Consider the following 18,879-nt stretch of genomic DNA (forward strand, 5'->3'; position numbering starts at 1 on the left):
ATTTAGAAGGCTGTGGTGTAGATCGATAATGTGATAATCCATGTGATCTAAATGACTCATTTTAAGATTTTAAATCTTAAGATTGAAATTTGTTGGCAGAGGATGCACGGGCAGGAGAGAGAAATTTTCTCTCTATTATTGATGTCATTTGCGCCACATGTCAAACGACTGTTACGTTGTGAGCAAAAAGGCACTCCTTAGGTGAACACTCAATGTGGTGCACCAGCCCTTCACAAAACTGCGTAAAGAGCTTTGTAAGCTCTTTTTTGTATGACTCTTTTCGAATCGTGCATGATAATTTGATGTTCTTTTTTTGTAAATTCTTTGTATTCTCCCTTAAGAGAATCATACAATTTTATAAATATTTGTCCTTGTGTATCTTGAAGCACTGGATCTATGGTTCTGTAAATAGAGCATACTAAGAGATGGAAAAACACATCAAATTATCACGATTCATGAGAAAAATGTTTTGCTTTCGAACAAACACGCTTGTTAAGCTATTAAAAGCAGCAGGCACTTACACGTGTTCAATTGATGGATGAATTAAGGAATTAAAGTATAAATTAGCCAAGCTCAATAGTGTTCTTGCTCATATATTAGGAAATTGGTGCTTCATTTAGAAGCTAGAAAGGCATTTAGGTACAACATTTCTTTATTTCTTTTTTCTTAAAACATCTTTGCTTGATTAGAAAAAAAAAAAAAGAGAAGGAAAACTCTCTTCATGTTGTATCCTTTCATAAAGCAATACAACAAATTTATACTCCACAACTAAGAAAAAACTATATATCAAACCCAAGAAAGGTTCCATCTTCTTCTATATTTCCCATCCAAGTTATATCCTCAATCCTACGCTTCCATTCTTCAACCACATGTGAGAGAGAATCATAAGAGGACCCACCTTCCTCTAAAGCTCTCAACCCACTATCTCTCATCTCCTTAACCCTATCTCTCATACCCTTCCCTTCTTCACTCTCCATCACCAATCTCACCAATCTCTCAATCTCTTCTCGTCCAACCACTCCCTTCTCTCTATCAAACTTTACCCTCACCGCCACCCCAAGTTCTTCTGTCACCATCACCGCATTCATCCTTTGCTCCGCGAATAAAGGCCACGCTATCATGGGAACACCGTGGACGATGCTTTCCAACGTCGAGTTCCACCCACAGTGGTATAGAAACCCACCTGTTGACACGTGGCTTAGTATATCTGTTTGTGGAGCCCACGTTGGGACCACTAAACCTACACCTTTGATCCTACTTAGAAACCCATCAGGCAAGTAATCAGAGGGATCATTCTGTTGACTTCCAACATTGAAAAAAGCCCCTGATGATTGAGCTTCTTCAGGTCTTCTAATTACCCAAATGAATCGTTGCTGACTCAACTCCAACCCAAACGCCAACTCAGTGACCTGGTTTAGTGACATGGTCCCACCACTCCCAAACGAGACAAAAAGTACCGACTCACGTGGTTGCATGTCTAGCCACGTCATCAACTCGCTTTCGGATTTTACAAGTTCTTGTTTATCTGATCTTATAAGTGGACCCACTGCATGGACACGTGGAGTAGGTATCTGCCGTAGGATTGGGTCTTCATCCAAGGCTTTAAGTGATTTGGGTTCAAAATCTTGACACGTGTTAACAAGAATTCCATCGGCCATAGGGAACCTACTTGCCTGGTGTAAGAAACACTTGTATCCATCAGCTTTCCGATTCCGAACTGGGTCAATCAGGTCATCCACTCGTATTTCGTTGCAACCCGGGATTTGAAGTGGTTCCTCGAGATCAACATACTCTCCATCGATCTGTCGATCAAGGGTCGGCAAGTACATCATGAACAAGAGCAGTTTCGCTGGAGAAGTGAAGAAAATGTACTTTGGGATTGATAGCTTCTCCGCAATGTCGAAGGCATCCGTCCCAAAGAGGTCGGCAACTAGGACAGTTGGCCGAGTTGAGTTAGCAATAACCGATTCGATGATGGGGAGAGATTCTCTCATAATTATCGAGATACGAGTTTCGGGTTTTGTGTCTTCTTTGACAAGGTCAGAAATGTTTACTGGGGGAAGGTCAACAATTTGGAGACCATTGGGGATGGTCATGGAGTGAAGGAGTTCGGTTTGGACAGCTGAAGCTTCAGTATTGAGGATGAGGAAGGTGACGTGGCAGTCATGAAGGGTGACTAGGCGCTTAGCAAGCTCGAGGTGGGGGATGACGTGGCCAAGTCCGGGGCAAGGGAAAATTGTTACGTGCAGTTTCATGGTGTAGATATGTTTTTATGCTTTATTTGCATGGCCTATTTGAGTCTAAGCTCTATTTATAGATGAATCATGATAATCTGATTAGCCCACGTGGCACACTCAATCAACTCTCCTGATGTGACAGGATCGGGAACCGGAGATTTATACATACACCTTGTTGTACAAAACTACACCTCCCTATAAAAATGAGTATCCCGATGGAATTGTATATCTCGAGACGTACATATTTACGATTCCTGAATTTATCACATCAAGAGAGTCCATTGAGTGTGCCACATGGGCTAATTAGATTATCATGATTCTTCATAAGAGTCGTGATAAAATGACTCGCCAAGAGACATACTCAAATAACTCCGTGACAATACAAGTTTAGGTACAATAGATCTGAACGCCTCGGGATACATGAATGCACTTTCCCATAAAATAATGTATCCCGAGACACATAGATCTACGATTCTTGAACTTGTCCCCATCATGGAGTCATTTGAAAGAGGACAAAAGGTTCTACTGTTTGAATGAGAATAAGTTCGAAAATAATGAAGTAAGAATAAGAATAATTATCTGCATGATCCTTAGTGTCGGTCTTATTTATGAGAAAATTACTTAATGGATCCTAACAAAGTGATAAATATCCTCTAATTTTTGAAAAATTTTAAAGTATTTAAAATACACTTTTTTCATTTGATTAATATCATTAAAAATAAATTTATTTATAATATATAATAATTTGAATGAGCTTTTCAACGATGATTATGATCTATTCTAATGATTTGTAACGGTAACTGATGAACGATACACAATATACACACTTTCAATTTATTCCAATGATTAACAGATGAAGAATATCATATTCATAGATTTAGAGATCTAGACATAATTTCATATTGAGTATGTCTTTCATTATTATCTATGCATTTCAAGTATTAAAGAGCTCGACTCATTAAAAGTTAGCAAGCTCTAAATTATAAGTAAATCACTCTTTATTTGTCATTCATCATCAGAATAAATTATAAGTTACATCTAACTCTTCAAAATTATGAACATTTCATTCTCCGCTCGTCCTTTGCTACACTAATTGTAAATGATTCATAAAAGAGTTTGAAGAAAGAAGTTTTGGTTACTTTAAAATTTATGTTGAAGTGACCATAATTGTTAACTTACCGTAAAAAAATTGGGGGCATTTAGAAAGATAACCTTATATTAGGATATCAATTTGAGAAAGAGTCGTGATAATCTGACCACCTCACATGGCATACCAATTGATTCCCTTGACGCGACATATATGAGAACCGTAGATATGTAGTCTTGGAGATTCACAACAACACATCTCCATAAAAATGCAATTGTGTAGTACAGATCTCCTCTTCTAGCACATATCACGTCAAGGGGAGTCGATTGAGTATGCCACGTGGGGTAATCAAATTATCCCGATTCTTTGAGAAAGTATGAATGGGACAAAAGATTTGGTTGGCTGTAAGTGAAGAAAGAATAAAAGAACTTCACATGTGGGGGCATTGGCATTATTAGATGCTTCAATTGTCAACTTGGCTCTATTTGATTCCTATCGTCTCAAAGAAGGAAGGAAGGAAGGGGGGAGAGAGAGAGAGAGAGAGTGGACCGGGCCACCCAATTGATTTAACTCAAGCCCAAGCCAATCCCTTAAATTTAATATCTCTGGCCCAACCCATACGAAGAATTAAATGGGTCTTGATATGCTATCCAAGTCCGATCCATCGAGGGTTAGAACTGGCCCTTGCCCAACAAGCACTATCAGCCATATAAAACCAGTGGGCTCACAACATTAAAACAGGGTTGCAAAATTTTAGGAATGTTTTTCTTCAAATTCAAAGATTTGCATTCTCATATGAGCCTTTTACCTATTTCACCTAAATGCTTATGGAGGTTTAGATTTTTTTTTTTAATTACTGGGGACTGGGCCCGTATCTGGGCTTTATATCCATTCCATAGACCATGGTCTTGCCCGAGGACTAGTCTCAGGGCACATGCAATGCCCGTACATCGCACAGACCAGGAAAGTGAGGGAGCACCCTCCTGGGTGGCCCCTGAGGAATTCATGCCCATAATGGGTATCGAACTCATGACCTACGGACATGAACAGCTTATCAGTCCAAAATTTCCAATGAACCTTTGGGTTAGTTTAGATTATTTTATGACCAAATGGGTTGAACTCTAGCCTATGGCACTATACCTTAACCCCAAGCCTGGTCTTCACGAACGATGGACCTATAAAATCTGGCCCAATTTATGTTTAGAAGAAACCGTAATTCTGTACCTTATTGGTCCATGTTTCTATTAAGGCCCATGTTATGGTCAAACCCATTCCATGGTGGGGAGCAGGCCAGGCCCAAAATCAGCCCATTTTCAAGCCCGATTTCTTGTATAGCGAATAAGATGGCTTTTAGACCATAGAGTTGCAACCATGATTTTAAGAACCGGATTTTAGGATTGGATCGGCACCCTTCAAATCAGTTTGAACCAGTCGATTGGTTTGGATCCACTGACTCAAACCCTTCCAATATGGTTCAATTCTATTCAACACTTATACTGCAATTAAATGGCCTAGTTTCCATAGAAAAAGCCGAGTCCAGAGGTAAAACTCGATTGGCGCATTTTGTTACGACTCACTCGAGTCAAATCGGACACAACCGAGTTTCAAAACCATGGTTAAACCTACATTAGTTAATTAATTATCGAGTCACCTAGTTGGATGAAAAAGGTTGGGGTTGATGGAAAGTTGGTGGCAATGTAAAGGGGCATTAAACCATCATTACTTGTGTCACTGTCACCTACCTATGATTGTTCTGGTCTGTTTGGTTGCTGGGATAACTATATTCTAGCTACACTACAATCATTGTAGGCATTGGTGTTTATTGCTTGCCATTGTGATCCTGTCCATGGATACCCATTCAATTGAAATTGAAAATCCTGATTCTGGATTCCTTTCTAATGGTTATTCTATTTTAGTTAGACTACTACTATCATAAGAGCCAGCCCTGGATATGAGAGTGTAATCTTGACTCTTGAGTCTAGACAATGATAGAGATATATCTACAACCAAACAATCCCTCTATGTTGGACAAACATCTCTAACTACCGACATTAATTGAAGTTTGTAAGAGAGAAAACAGAAGCTGTATCCAATCAAAATGACATATAAATTGATTGGTCAATCTTGACTGCGGCTCCCACTTTTTGTCCCCTAACAACTCATGATCTAGATACTTCGATGGATCATATTAGACCCGGAAATCCAAACACGAGAGATATGGATCAAGGATTTGGACTCCCACAAGAATCCGATCCCTAAGTCATAATTTGATATGTAACAAGCGAGCGATTGTGAATATGGTCTAGAAAACATATTTAAAGTTGATTGTCATTTTATTCAAAAAAAAAAAAAATTATATAAATTTCTTAATTAAAGATCAATAATTAATTGAGTTTTTCATATAATTCGATGCTTTTTTAGGTTGATTAGATCAATTTTTTGAGTTGACTCGATAAGTTGGTTCCATCTAATAATTTAGATTATGTTTGATAACGTTGTCAACTTTTGATTTCAAATTCTACAATTAAAAATAATTGTAAAAAGTTAGAACACTGAAAATTTTGTTTGATAGAATATTGTAAAAAGTATTGTAATATTTACCAAAATTTGATAATTATTATTTGAAACTGTTGCTGGATTCTATTGTATTTTGATAAAATGATCATAATACCCTTAATATTGATAATGCACCAAATTTTAGAAAATTTTGATTTATTCATCTATTAAATTAAAATGACTAACAAATTCCAGATTTCATATAATAAAAATTAAAAATAAAAATTATAAACCCACGAAATCCAAATTAAAAATTACTAACAATTATGGTTTGCTCAAATCATTTGAAAAAAAATACTAATCTATCTTTCAAATACATTGAGTACAACATCTAAACAAGTTATTCATGTTGAATTTCTCATAAAACAATATATTTAACAAAGCTTACATCAAAATTGAATAAAAAAAAAAAGAAAGAATTTTACTTACTTATGGAGCAGATCTGAGTTCAGGTCAATATACGGTGCAGATCTGAGTTTGTACTAGTGTTTTTCATCGATTGGAGCACCCAACGACAACGAAAATGGTGACAATGGCTGTTGGGTTGAAGGTAAGGGTTGTGTAGGGTTTTGTTGATAAAGAAGAGGATTAAATGAAATTATGATATAAATTATAATTGTAGAAAACATTGAGGGTCATTTCAAGTCAACCATTTTTAAGGTGTTAGCCTCTCCCGCAAACGCAATTAGGAAAAACACCCTTTAGCCGTTTTTCATATTTTCATATTTGCGCTTTTCGTTATCAAACGTCAATCACCTTTTAAAAAGCATTTTAAAGTCACAAAAGCTATTTAAAAAAAAAAAAAAAAACAGGTTGAAAATCGCTATCAAACACTGCCTTAATTTTGTCATCAAATCACTTTGAAATCTAATCAAGTTTAGGGGTGCAACTTGATTTGGTTCAAATTGATAAATTTGAGTTGTTTTAATTCGATTAGGTTAGGAAAATGTAGAACTCATCAATTTGGTTCGATTATTGATTCAAGATTGGTATAAAATCGAATTCCTAATAAAATAAAATATTATTATGAATTGCAGCATAAAAGTAGGTGGTGGATGATTGATTATTTCATTGTTCGCTTCTTATTTTGCTAAACAGACCGACTTAGGCCGATTTGATTTGGAGTTGGCCCTACAAAGTTGATTCGACTTGGCTCGAGTTGTTTTAAAGCCATGGTTGAAGGCTTTTAGGCTTGGAGCACGTTGTTTGGAACATAGCGTAGGACCCATTCATGGCGGTAATGTACGGGTTCCACCACATTACTGTCATAACGGTGATACTTTTGACTCTTACGGCCTTTTAATGGTCAACCTTAACTGCTTTTACTAGATGGTAGGCCCCTTCTATCATCGTGCAAGCAGAGCATTGCTCTGTTTTCATTAGTGAGATATTTAAAGCTTTTTTTTTTTTTTTTCGGATTTAAAAAAAGCTCACAAGTGGGGCCCACCACCTAACTTTATACCTTCGTCCCCCCACTCAATCCCGAGGCGTTTGAGGCGCATATTTCGGAAATTGGATGTTTTGTTTGGTTTTTTTTATTTGTAAGACTATTTTACCCTTATTCCAGTTTTTGTAATCGGATCCGGGTCGGATTGAGCTTGATTTGAGATCAAATAAGAATTGAATCATGTTTGAATTGGATCGAACCGAATTTGATTTGCAAAATGTAAATAAACTTCATATATCAAAAATTGGATTTTTTTTTTTTTTTTTTTGGTTCAATTCTTATTTATAATAAGTCAAATTTATTATTATTCCAATTTCGCTAAACATTATTAGGGTTAGGATTGTCGATGGAATGGATTTGGTTTGATTTTGGACCAACCTGATAAAGATTGGACTTGAAATCAATTCAATAAACATAAGAGGAGAATCTTTTTGGATTGGATTCTATAGATTTCAATATTAAGATCCATACTTGATCCAATAACAATTCGATCAAATTTCATATAATATAAGAAATCTAAATAAACTTTATATGTTGCAAACTATATAGTATAATTTAAATACTTTCTCACTATATCATTTAGTTCGTCGGTTCACTCAGTTGGAATTTGGGTTCGTGGTTCGCCACTTTAGAATGAGCCGAGTTAGTGTAGGGGTAGGTAGAGATAATTCATTTCTTGATTCCCTTTAGTTCATTTGTGTATACATGATTCGAGTATACAAGTCACAATGACAATTATAATGTTAAATAAAATTTAATTAATATAATAATCTAAATTTTAAATATAAATAATAAAAGAATATAATGAATTGATTTCGTTCACGAATCACTTAAGAAATGAGTCAAACTATCTTTACTAAGAGAGTGTGAAAAAAAAAAGGATTTACTAAGCCTCATCCACCATCAACAACCTTGAGATGTGTATATATGTCTTTGAGATTGATAACAAATCTCAAGATCTTGTTTTATGCATCTCGAGATTTTTTTTTTATATTGGGGATGAAACTTAGTAAGACTTTTTCCTCACTACGTTAGTAAGGAAAGGATTTTTCTTTTGAATCATTGCTAAGGGCATACATGTAATAAAAGAAGATAATAGAGGTAATTAACTAAACCAAAATGGTGATCGTGGATTTTAGTAATCAGCACATCATACATTTTGGCGGGGAAGACGGAGGGCATTACGGTCAAAAGAAAAAGTTTAAATAGTTGAATCTGTGGCAACGCACCTGCTGACGATGAGTGTAGGCCAACGGTACTCTTTTGGTCTATTTACATTAGCGACCTTTCACGTGCATTGCACGTGATACTTCCGAAATTTCTACTCTAATAATGTGATGAATTGGCATTTTCTTCAAGGCTCTTACTCATTAAGAACAATGGTCACCCCATTGAAATATGAAATCCAATGGTTGAGATTTATCTTACAAAAAAGTGACACATTTTGATCGTTGGATCAAGCATTTTAACCATTGAGATTTTGTATTTTTTGTGATTCAATTGATCCCGACCAAAAAAAGGAAGTGTGGGAGATTTTGAGATTATTTTGTGTGCCCCACGTGGACTATCATTTTACCCAAATAACACCTCAACCCTCTAGATTTCATGAGATAGATTAGATTAAAAAAAATAAAAAAATAAATCATGTTTTTGTGGTTAATCCAAAGTTTTGAAAATGGACGGCCAGCAAACTCTCAAATTTAAAATTAAAATCTTATTGTGCATATATCTTTTTTCAATATTTTTTTTGAAAGTCATAAAAGAAAATGGTGATCAATTTTGGATGCCACCGCACAAAGAGATGTGATCACGAAACCGTCCTGCTTAACTTAACAAGGAAAGTCATTTGCACTACAAATAAACAAATGTCATTTACATATTGGACGACTCGTACTTCAACTAGTTCCTCGAACGGATCTCTTAGTTGTTGAGAGGGTTGTCCAAAAGCGGCATATAAGGCGTACTCGATAAAACTTACCTATAAACCAAATATAAAGATGGCGACCAGGGTTGATGTTTTCATTATTATATAATTTCTAATTTCAAGACCACAATGGATCTATGATTAGATCTTTTATTTACAACGGAATGGTATACGAAGGTAATAGATCTCAGCCAATGCAATAAGATTCAGGATTACACAAATCGTTAAGGATAGTTCTAGATTTGGTCCAAAACGAACGCACGATTGTAGATGATTTATTAAACCATTGAATTCAGAATATAGTACAGTAACTTATGAATGGGGAACTACCCCTTTGATGGGTGTCGCAATGGTTCGATTTGTGATATTCCTATCTATTATTTAAGAGATTTGTAATTCTTTTATTTTATTGGGTGAAATTTTAATGAATTAGGTCCATAAGAGTCGTGAAGTACTGGATTTTCAAAATGTATGGATTATTTTCTCATTTAATCTTCATAGAACATTATCTGGAATTTCATAATCAATTCTCGTGATCTCAATTTTTGTTGTGATTTTGGTTGATATATGGTTGTAGGGTTATTTTCTCAACCAGACAAATCATATAGGGAGATCTTATCAATTTTGATTCAAGATATTACATTTCATTGACTACTTTTCGATTTCAACTTGTTCTTAAATTTATACTCATTTAGAGGTAACACATATTGAACGGAGAAGAAAATGACATTTTATCTCGACAGAGATGTCAAATTTATGTAACTCTCACTTACTTCCAAGTTTGACTCGTTGAATCTTCAATTCAATTCAATTTCTACTAAAATTTATTTTTGTTTTGGAAGGTTTCATGGATGTTAAATTCTTAAATATGATTTAAAAAATCGTCGAAGAATGGGATGGCTCAGACGAATCATCTTGATATCATTCATGAATGAGACATACAAGACAAGACAAGACATTGAAATATCATGTTTTTGAATAATATAAGTTAGATTGATTTAACTTCAATAATACGGAAAGAAGCAAATCTAAAGAAGATGACAATTTGGCAAATAAAAAAAGGACAAAAAAAAGATCTTTTGTGAACTTGAAATGTATGCATTCTTCTTAAATATTAACCGAGACAACAAAATATAATGCTCTTAAAGCACATAACTTAGATTTTAAGAAGATGACAATTTTTGCAAATAAAAAAATGACAAAAGAAGAAGATATTTTGTGAACTTGTGAGGTATGCGTTCTTCTTAAATATTAATCGAGTTAACTTTGTTGTCTTATATATCCAACGAGTCAGTATGAAGAACGAGTCATGCTGTATGTCACCGGTTCTCGTGTGTTTATGTGATAGACTAGTTTTAAAAGAAAGTTTATATTACCATACCAACTTTTACTAATAACCCACCAATCCTTTTGAAATTGGGGTGAATCTCAATTTCGTCTGTTAAATATGATGAAATTTCGATTTCGTTACACTATTCATTTTAAGTCCCAAAATATGTTTTTACAATGAATTCGTCATTTTTATAATCTATGAATTTGTTAATGAAATACTAGCTGGCGTTCCTGTTGATAATTTATCAACGAATTCGTTGATCATAAAAGTGATGAAATGAAAAGACATGTTTTGGGGAAAATCCCTTGAAATTAAGCAGTTGTGTTCTACATATGTATGGTGTGTTATAAGTAAAAGTGTGGCAATAACAGCTTTCTTTTGAAACCATGGCTTCGAGTGGCGAGTGGAAGCCACACCCAAGCTGAGCTTCCTGCGCCGCTAAATCTCTCTCTCTCTCTCTCCTGCTTTCTTGGGATCTCTCCCTGTTCTGCTGCCCGAAGCCTTCGAATCTTCAGTTTCATTCTAAATGAATGAATGTAGGTCCTCTCTCTTCTGCAACTCTCTCTTTCTCTCTCTCTACAGACTCTGTTCAGATTTCAGAACCATAACAATCAAAAACCCATCTTTCAACTTTCCTGAAATGCCAGATAGAGCTCTCACTCTGTTCCTTTATCAGCCAAACAATCCCTTTTAGAATCTCTCTCTCTCTCTCTCTCTCAAAAAACTCTCTCTCCAACCATGAAAAACAAAACACACCACAAACTTCACCTCCCCAATCCCTGTAACGGCTACAGTAGCGAAAGTAGTTCTTCCAGCTCTCCTTCCTCCCCTCGCAATCATCATCCCTCAAGAGGTCCATATTACAGGCGTCGTCTTCGATCGAAGTCTCATCGAGATAATTTCTTCTACAGCATTCTCTCACGTCGAAATTTCCGAATTTTCTTAGTTCTACCACTGCTTTACATCCCTGGTTTGATCATCTGTGTTGGAACTTATTCCCTCATTTTAAGACCGAATCCAATTCCTGGGTCTGTCTACCAAAGTCCCAAGATTTTTTATAAGCTCTGGCCTGAAATTCAGTCTGATAATGCATCTGCAATTGAGGTTTGTGCATTTGAGTTTTCGTTAACTTTTTCCTGAATGTTGAGTTTGATTGTGAAATTGAGTTGTTCTGTTTTTTTTTTTTTTTTTTTTCAATGCTTGTTTTTTTTTTTTTTTTTTGGTGAAATTCATCAATTTTTGTTGAGTTCTGGATTTGAAAGATGGAGGGTAAATTCGTTTTTTTTTTTAAAGAAAAATCAGTCGGTAATGCATCTGCTAGCGAGGTTTGTACATTGGGTATTTGTTAATTTTTCCTGAATTTGAGTTTGATTGTGAAATTAGGTTCTTCTGTTTCTTTCAATGCTATTGTTTTGATTTTTTTTTTTCGGGAGGCGCGGAGGGAGGGGCGAAATTCATGAATTTTTGTTGGGTTCTGCATTTGCAAGATTGGGAAATATATATATATGTTAAAAAAAAGAGTCGGTGATGCATCTGCAATTGAGGTTTACCTATTTTTCTTGTTTTTTTGTACAGTAGTTTTTCTCAATTGTTCCTGAATTTGAGTTTGATTATGAAATTTGGTTGTTCTGTTTCTTTCAATGCTTTGCAACATTCATGATTTTTTCTTGAGTTCTGCATTTGAAAGATAGGACAAGAAAATTCGGATAGTGCATCTGCCATTGCGCTTTGCTGATTTTTTCTCAATTGTTCCTGAATTTGAGTTCAATTGTGAAATTGGGTTGTTCTGTTTCTTTCAATGCTTTTGTTTTTTGTTGAAATTCATCAATTTTTCTTGAGTTCTGAATTGGGACATTGGAAAAAACAGTTGTCTATTTTGATGTTTTATTCCTTGAATTTGAACTGTTCCTAATGAGGTTTGAGGAGACGAATGAGTAGAGAAGTCTCATAATTGGGTTTGTATTTGGAGAAATTCGAAAATGGAAATTTTTGCAAATCTTCCTGGATAGTAGTGGAGATTTCTACAAATTGGCTTAAGCTTTGATATTATGATTTTGGCAAAATAGTTCTTGTTTGTACATTATGAGATATGTGGAATTCAGGATTCTGGTTTATTGAATTTGACTATTACTCGAAGTCTGATTCCTATGATCTTTAAGCAGTTTTCTACTTATCTTTGATCCATTATCATAACCCTGGTTCAAAATCTTGTTTCTTCACCTAATGTCTTGGCTGAGACATTGGAGGCTTGTCTTTTGTATGTCTCAATTTGTCTCGTAATGTCTCAGTGAACATTTCTCATTTTTTCAGCAATTGAGTTATACCTCGAGACCAAGATTTTAATCGCGACTTTTGCTACGTAATCTGAGAAGAAACAATCTCTTGTTATCGAAGAAGCTATATTGCATTTTGATGGTTTATAATTTTTTAATATGTATGCATGATCCCCTTGTAGTTGTCTGCAGTGTGGAGACAAAATAAAAGGCTGAAAGATCTGAAACCTTGTTCAAATACTACCTCTGGAAAACACTCAGGTATAATCTCTTGTTACCATGAATTTAGGTGGTTTTAGCCTTACAAGCCTCTCAATTGTCTTAGCTTGAGCGAGTTTCCTAAAAATTACAAACACCAAGAAAAAAAAATCAAGAAATGAGAACGATAAGGATCCTTTTTTGTGCTGAAAAAAGAATGGGAAAACATATTGATTTCGTACGGAAAACTAATGTTTCACATTAATTTTCAGGGTCCCCTGAGCCTAGTGGTTATTTGATTGTGGAGGCTAATGGTGGTCTCAATCAACAGCGCTCGTCGGTACGTAATTTCTCTGTCTTTATTTCCACCTTGTTGCAAGAATTATTACATCCAAGACAACTTCGAAAAGTAGTATTGATTTCTCATTTTAAAGTTACAGCTCAAATATTTGAGATAATCTCAGAAATATATCTTAAGAGTTATCAAAAGGCTAATTGGGTTTTAAAAAAAACTGAACGTCTTGTTTGATGGTGTTAATTTTGCAATATGTTAGGTTGAATTTTCTTTTCTATAAATCTTACGAACTATACTGTATAGAATTTCCAAATGAGTCGGTGATTTTCTGACGTCCCCTCTGACACATGCTCCCATACGCCCCCTGACATGGCATGGGCAAGAACCATAGATTTGTTTCCCTCGGGATACAAACTGTACACCCAACATAAATGTGTAGTTGTGTATCCCAGGAAAAGGAATCTATGGTTCTAGGACATGCCACGTCAGGGGGCACGTGTCAGAGGGGGCCATCAGAAAACCATTATTCTTTCCAAATATCACCCCCCCTCCCCACCACCAAAAAAAAAAGAGAGAGAAAGAACCAAAAAATTCCTGGAAATGCAATCTATAATTGTGTCTAAAATAGTTACTTGACATTTCATGTTCCCAAAGTTTCTTTTTAGGCATGCTAATTTCCAAACATGATGCCCACAACGATTTTCTATATATGTTATTGAAATTAGTTCTTCATACTTGTCAAATTTCGGCTGGCAGATCTGCAATGCAGTGGCTGTTGCAGGGCTTTTAAATGCAATACTTGTCATCCCTCACTTCAATTTCCACAATGTTTGGAAGGACCCAAGGTGAGTAACAACGTTTTGAAATAGAACATAAACTTGTAACTATGAATTATTAAGTGGTAAAGTTTTATAGTCATGGTAGAGGTTCAGCCTCTTCATTGAAATCATTAAGGATCAAGATCATTGATTTTTCCTCTAGTAATTTCTGTACTTTTTTTTTTGTTGCTATTTGTAGTGGGTTTGAAGATATTTATGATGTGAACCATTTCATATCCACACTCGAGGGTTATGTGACGGTTGTCAGAGAGTTACCCAACATTTTGATGGAAAGATACGATTACAACATCAGTAATGTACCAAACGTCAGAGTCAGAGGTTGGGCGCCAGTTAGTTATTATCTTGAAGAAGTTCACCCTATCTTGCTCAAGGAAGGGTATGCCTTGAACTGTTACTTTCTCTTCCACTATGAGATCATCTCTTCATATGTTCAACTTTATGTCTTTCTTTTGTTTGATTATAGACACAAATACTTTACCTTACACTTGCTAGCATATATTTATATGATAAATTTATGGGAGTCTTTATGCTTTTCCATTTTCTCTAAGGATTGTCATTTGAGGATCTCCAAATGTATGGTTGAGATGGGAGAAAAAAATTGTTTTCCTAGGGATCAGTAGTATAGGTTTCCTTGGGATCTGTTTTTCTTGAGAATCCCTAGGAACACCTTCTATCTCAACTGTTCGTCTGATGGAGACCTCAAATGTAATTTGAGGGAAGTATTTCCTTTCTTCAAAGGGGTCTCCATGCCCATGTTTGTATTATTACATTTACAAACCTAAGACATCAAGAAAATGTGATACAATCTTCACAAAATTTGGGGATCTAGAAATACAATTGTGTACCAAGATTCTACAAATTGCGAAGGGGTTCGTTCTCCTACTTTGCTAACATTAAAGAGCCAAATTAAATGACTAAGCGCAAAAAGTATATGAAAGTAACCTTAAAATAAATAATAAAATTTATGTTGAAAATATAATGATCTGCTAAAACTAGAGAAAAAAGGACAAACCTTTGAGAGATTTCAGCATGTTTATATAAATGTGGGTTCAATTGCGATGTTTGTTTTAGATGATCAAACAGCTAATTTTCTTCTAGGAGTCTTAACTTTGTGTGCATCTATTTAGGATCATATTTTAATTTGTATGATATCTACTCGGGTCCATTTAGACTTGGTTTTCACTTGTTTCAGGGTTATCCGGATAGCCCCTTTTGCAAACAGATTGGCGATGCAAATTCCACCCAATATCCAGTTTCTTAGATGCCTGGCTAACTATAAGGCATTGAGATTTTCAGTTCCCATCGCAGCACTTGCAAAGCAATTAATTAACCGCATGGTTGACAAGAGCTCTAAGACTGGTGGAAAGTACATATCAGTCCACCTTCGTTTCGAAGAGGTAGCAATGCCCATCTCCTTGATATGCTGACAAAGTTTTGGATTTATAATGTGTGGTTTGTGAGGATTCATATATTTCTCTTCAATGTGTAGGACATGGTGGCCTTCTCATGCTGTGTCTATGATGGAGGGGAGACTGAAAAGTCAGAAATGGATTCTGCTCGTGAAAAAGGGTGGAGAGACAAGTTTAAACGTAAAGACCGTATAGATAGACCTGACCTAAATCGAATTAAAGGAAGATGCCCGCTGACTCCCTTGGAGGTAACTGAGTAAATCGTTTAGCTCTTATTCGGAAAAAAGAGAGATAGACACTTGATAGTTTTTTCCCCCATAAATGTATGCAATTTAAATGAGGGCCGGGTTCCATTGACTTGAGAAATGACCCACAATTGCAACCGTGAAAGCACAACATCAAACGGTTGAGATTTTATGTGAATCCCAATACTACATATCTTGTGGATAATTTTCAACTGTGAGATGCAGCGTTTACATAGTTACAATTGTGTGTCATTTCTTGAGTCAACAAACCCACCCCATAAATGATACCTGGGGGAAAGTACAAGAGGAGGTTGAGTAGACCATCCGAAAGCAAAAAGAAAATCCAAAACACAAAGATGAAAGAATTATAGAATAGGGAGTCAAGATGTTATGTTTTCATATGCACTAATGTCTGCCACATGAGAAAAGAAATCTTTAAAGAACACACCCCCTTGAAGTGTCTCTGAATTCACACCCCCCTCAAATATTAAGCCTTTGATGGCTAGAGATATTGCATTCAGGCCATTGGGTTCCTTTTTCAAAGCCCCTATTATTCTTTTACCGAAGCCCGGGTGGCTGTTGCCATCCTAGAAACTTGATAGTTTCTAAAAGATAAATTTCATCTTCTCTTGGAAAAAGCCTTTAGGAGATGATAGTTTCTCATGTATTATCCACGAATGCTCGTACTTGATACGGCCCCAATCTTTCCAATAGTAAGATGGGTTGATGCAATTTGGTCTGCCTATTGTTTTTCATACAATCGCACTGCATTGCATTCATGTCATATCTGTCCATTAACTTATCATCCATCATAATAGGTTTTAACCCTTTTTTTCTTTTACATCTTTTTCTTTGTCAGCATAGGTGGGGATGATGCTTAGGGGAATGGGTTTCGGTAACAACACTTCAATTTATCTTGCATCTGGAAAGATATACCGTGGGAAAAAGTTTTTAGCTCCTCTACTTGAGATGTTTCCTCTTCTTCAGACCAAGGAGTCCCTCGCGACTCCAGAGGAGTTAGCTTCTTTTGAGGTATTATACTTTGCCAAGTCTGCCCGTGAACACGTAAATTTGTTTCTCGTTTTTTTAAACTCCATATGTTTTATAGGGTTATTCTTCGAGGTTGGCTGCTTTGGACTACACCGTATGCTTGTTTAGCGAAGTTTTCGTGACAACCCAAGGCGGAAACTTCCCACATTTTCTAATGGGTCACAGGAGATTTCTTTATGGACATGCCAAGACCATCAAGCCTGACAAAAGCAAGCTAGCTCTTCTACTGCAGGACACTGATATCAGGCATGGTTTCAAAACTCAGTTTGATATCTCGCCTTGTCCATAGACGAGACCGAGTTGTCTCAGACGAGTCAAGTCATCTTGGACGAGATAACCCATTTAACTCGATTTACAATGATTTATTTATATATATATAAATGAAAATAATTATAATTTTTTTTTTAATAAAATAAGGTAGATTAGAAGATGTTTAGTTATAAAATCATGTTTTATTTATATAATAAATATTTAAATTCTAAAAAAATTAATTATTTTAACCAAAATCCCGGTAGACTCAGCCGAGTTTTACTGACTTGGATGAGATTTTCAAATATCGACAAAGTCATCCTGCTTATCTCAGGAGATGGTGTGAAGGCTGAGACACCGTAAATATCCGTCTCATTGCTGAATGATACCGAGATGACTCAGATGAGTCATCTTGGTCTTGGACGAGATTTAAAACCATGATATCAGGTCATCTTTATATCGGCCCTCTCTCTCTCTCTCATCAAATTTCTACCAACATATGTATGCATATTTTTTTTTTTCAAATCTGTTAAACTCTCGTCATTGGTTTACACAGTTGGAAGGCTTTCAAAGAGCAGATGGAAGCGATGCTTGTCGAAAGTGATCGTGAGGGAAAGATGAGGACTAGAATTAGAAAGGTCAGCAAACGGTCTTCCATCTATGCATACCCATCTCAGGAATGCAGCTGTCTTCGAAGATCACCAAATTCAACGATTGCAGCAACCCTTAGTGTCCATGCACTTGACCAACAACTTGAAACCGTGATATAAACAACACAACCTTCAGGATTTCTCTTAACTTGTGTGGCTGTCACAATTGGTTAACCATTGTGATTTAAGATCCATTCATTGTTTCTTCTGTCCTCGCGTTTACTGTCATTATCATGGAACCTGTCAAGCCGAGGTGATTGGGGCGATTGGGCCCTAGAATCAGTTTAACAAAGTTCGACAAGTGGGAGGAAGTTCATCAGACCTTGTGAATGTTTGTTTCGATGCAAGGACTTTTTCTTTATATTTGTCAAATGGTGTTGATGGTGCATTGGATCAAGGGCGATTCACTTTCATGCTGATGAGTTAAGCTTGGTCAAAGTGGGTTTTTTCGGAGTGAATCCTCTATTGGACCCGAGAAACCAATGCTTCAAATGTTCTTCCTTAAAATGACAAAAACTGAAGTACCCATATTTTAGTTTTTCTGCCCTTGGAGCTATGAACCTTTGATGGTGTGAAGAACTCCATTTGGAATTCAGTTACAGAAAGTTTAATGTCTTCATTGGTCTTAGGAGGAATGGTAGGGCTATGTAACTTGGCAACAGTGTGAAAGAAAAGGGAGATAACTTGTTTTCCTCTAAATCAGGAAGATTAAGAAAATGGAAGTTGACGCCACCCCAAAATCAAGATCTCCCTCCCAACTTGAAAATGACAATTTTGATGATCTGTTGTGTGATGTATCTTATTTTATTTCAGAATGTTTCGATGGAACATTCAGATTCAGTTGTGAACCCTGGGAATATTTGGATTGGTTCAAAAATGATTCAGAATATTTTCAAGTGTCTTGAATTGTTTTAAAATATTTTGGAATGTCTCGTTATTTTGGCCGAGACCATCTCAAAAGAAAAAATTCCTGATTAAAATATTGCCTTGAAATGAGATTATAATCCTTGAGAAAGTTGATGTAGTCAGGTCATGAAGTGTAGCAATATAGATGGCATAAAGCTCTGAAATTCAACATGTAATCAAT

General features: G+C 35.8%; 2 protein-coding genes across 2 annotated transcripts; one reads left to right on the forward strand and one right to left on the reverse strand.

The window, feature by feature from the left end:
- Positions 1-614: 614 nt before the first annotated feature.
- LOC147381029 (hydroquinone glucosyltransferase-like) lies at positions 615-2,281 on the reverse strand. Its single transcript, XM_086430927.1, has one exon. The coding sequence runs from the start codon at positions 2,253-2,255 to the stop codon at positions 780-782; it is 1,476 nt and encodes a 491-aa protein (XP_086287053.1). The 5' UTR covers positions 2,256-2,281; the 3' UTR covers positions 615-779.
- Positions 2,282-10,950: 8,669 nt separating this feature from the next.
- On the forward strand, positions 10,951-18,681 carry LOC147381030 (O-fucosyltransferase 10-like). Its single transcript, XM_086430930.1, has 10 exons — positions 10,951-11,688; positions 13,040-13,118; positions 13,328-13,395; positions 14,107-14,195; positions 14,368-14,565; positions 15,382-15,586; positions 15,679-15,846; positions 16,708-16,875; positions 16,952-17,139; positions 17,699-18,681. The coding sequence occupies exons 1-10, from the start codon at positions 11,323-11,325 to the stop codon at positions 17,910-17,912; spliced, it is 1,743 nt and encodes a 580-aa protein (XP_086287056.1). The 5' UTR covers positions 10,951-11,322; the 3' UTR covers positions 17,913-18,681.
- Positions 18,682-18,879: the final 198 nt, after the last annotated feature.

Source organism: Akebia trifoliata, unplaced genomic scaffold, assembly GCF_017979445.1.
Source record: "Akebia trifoliata isolate Shusen 1 unplaced genomic scaffold, ASM1797944v1 Contig00815, whole genome shotgun sequence".
Lineage (NCBI taxonomy): Eukaryota > Viridiplantae > Streptophyta > Magnoliopsida > Ranunculales > Lardizabalaceae > Akebia > Akebia trifoliata.

Excerpts from the sequence above, each read along its gene's own strand:
- LOC147381029 (XM_086430927.1), bottom strand. The coding sequence starts at position 2,255 with ATGAAACTGCACGTAACAATTTTCCCTTGCCCCGGACTTGGCCACGTC.
- LOC147381030 (XM_086430930.1), top strand. The coding sequence starts at position 11,323 with ATGAAAAACAAAACACACCACAAACTTCACCTCCCCAATCCCTGTAAC. Across the intron at positions 13,119-13,327 it reads TACCTCTGGAAAACACTCAG|GGTCCCCTGAGCCTAGTGGT; the intron begins GTATAATCTCTT and ends ATTAATTTTCAG. Across the intron at positions 15,847-16,707 it reads GCCCGCTGACTCCCTTGGAG|GTGGGGATGATGCTTAGGGG; the intron begins GTAACTGAGTAA and ends TTGTCAGCATAG.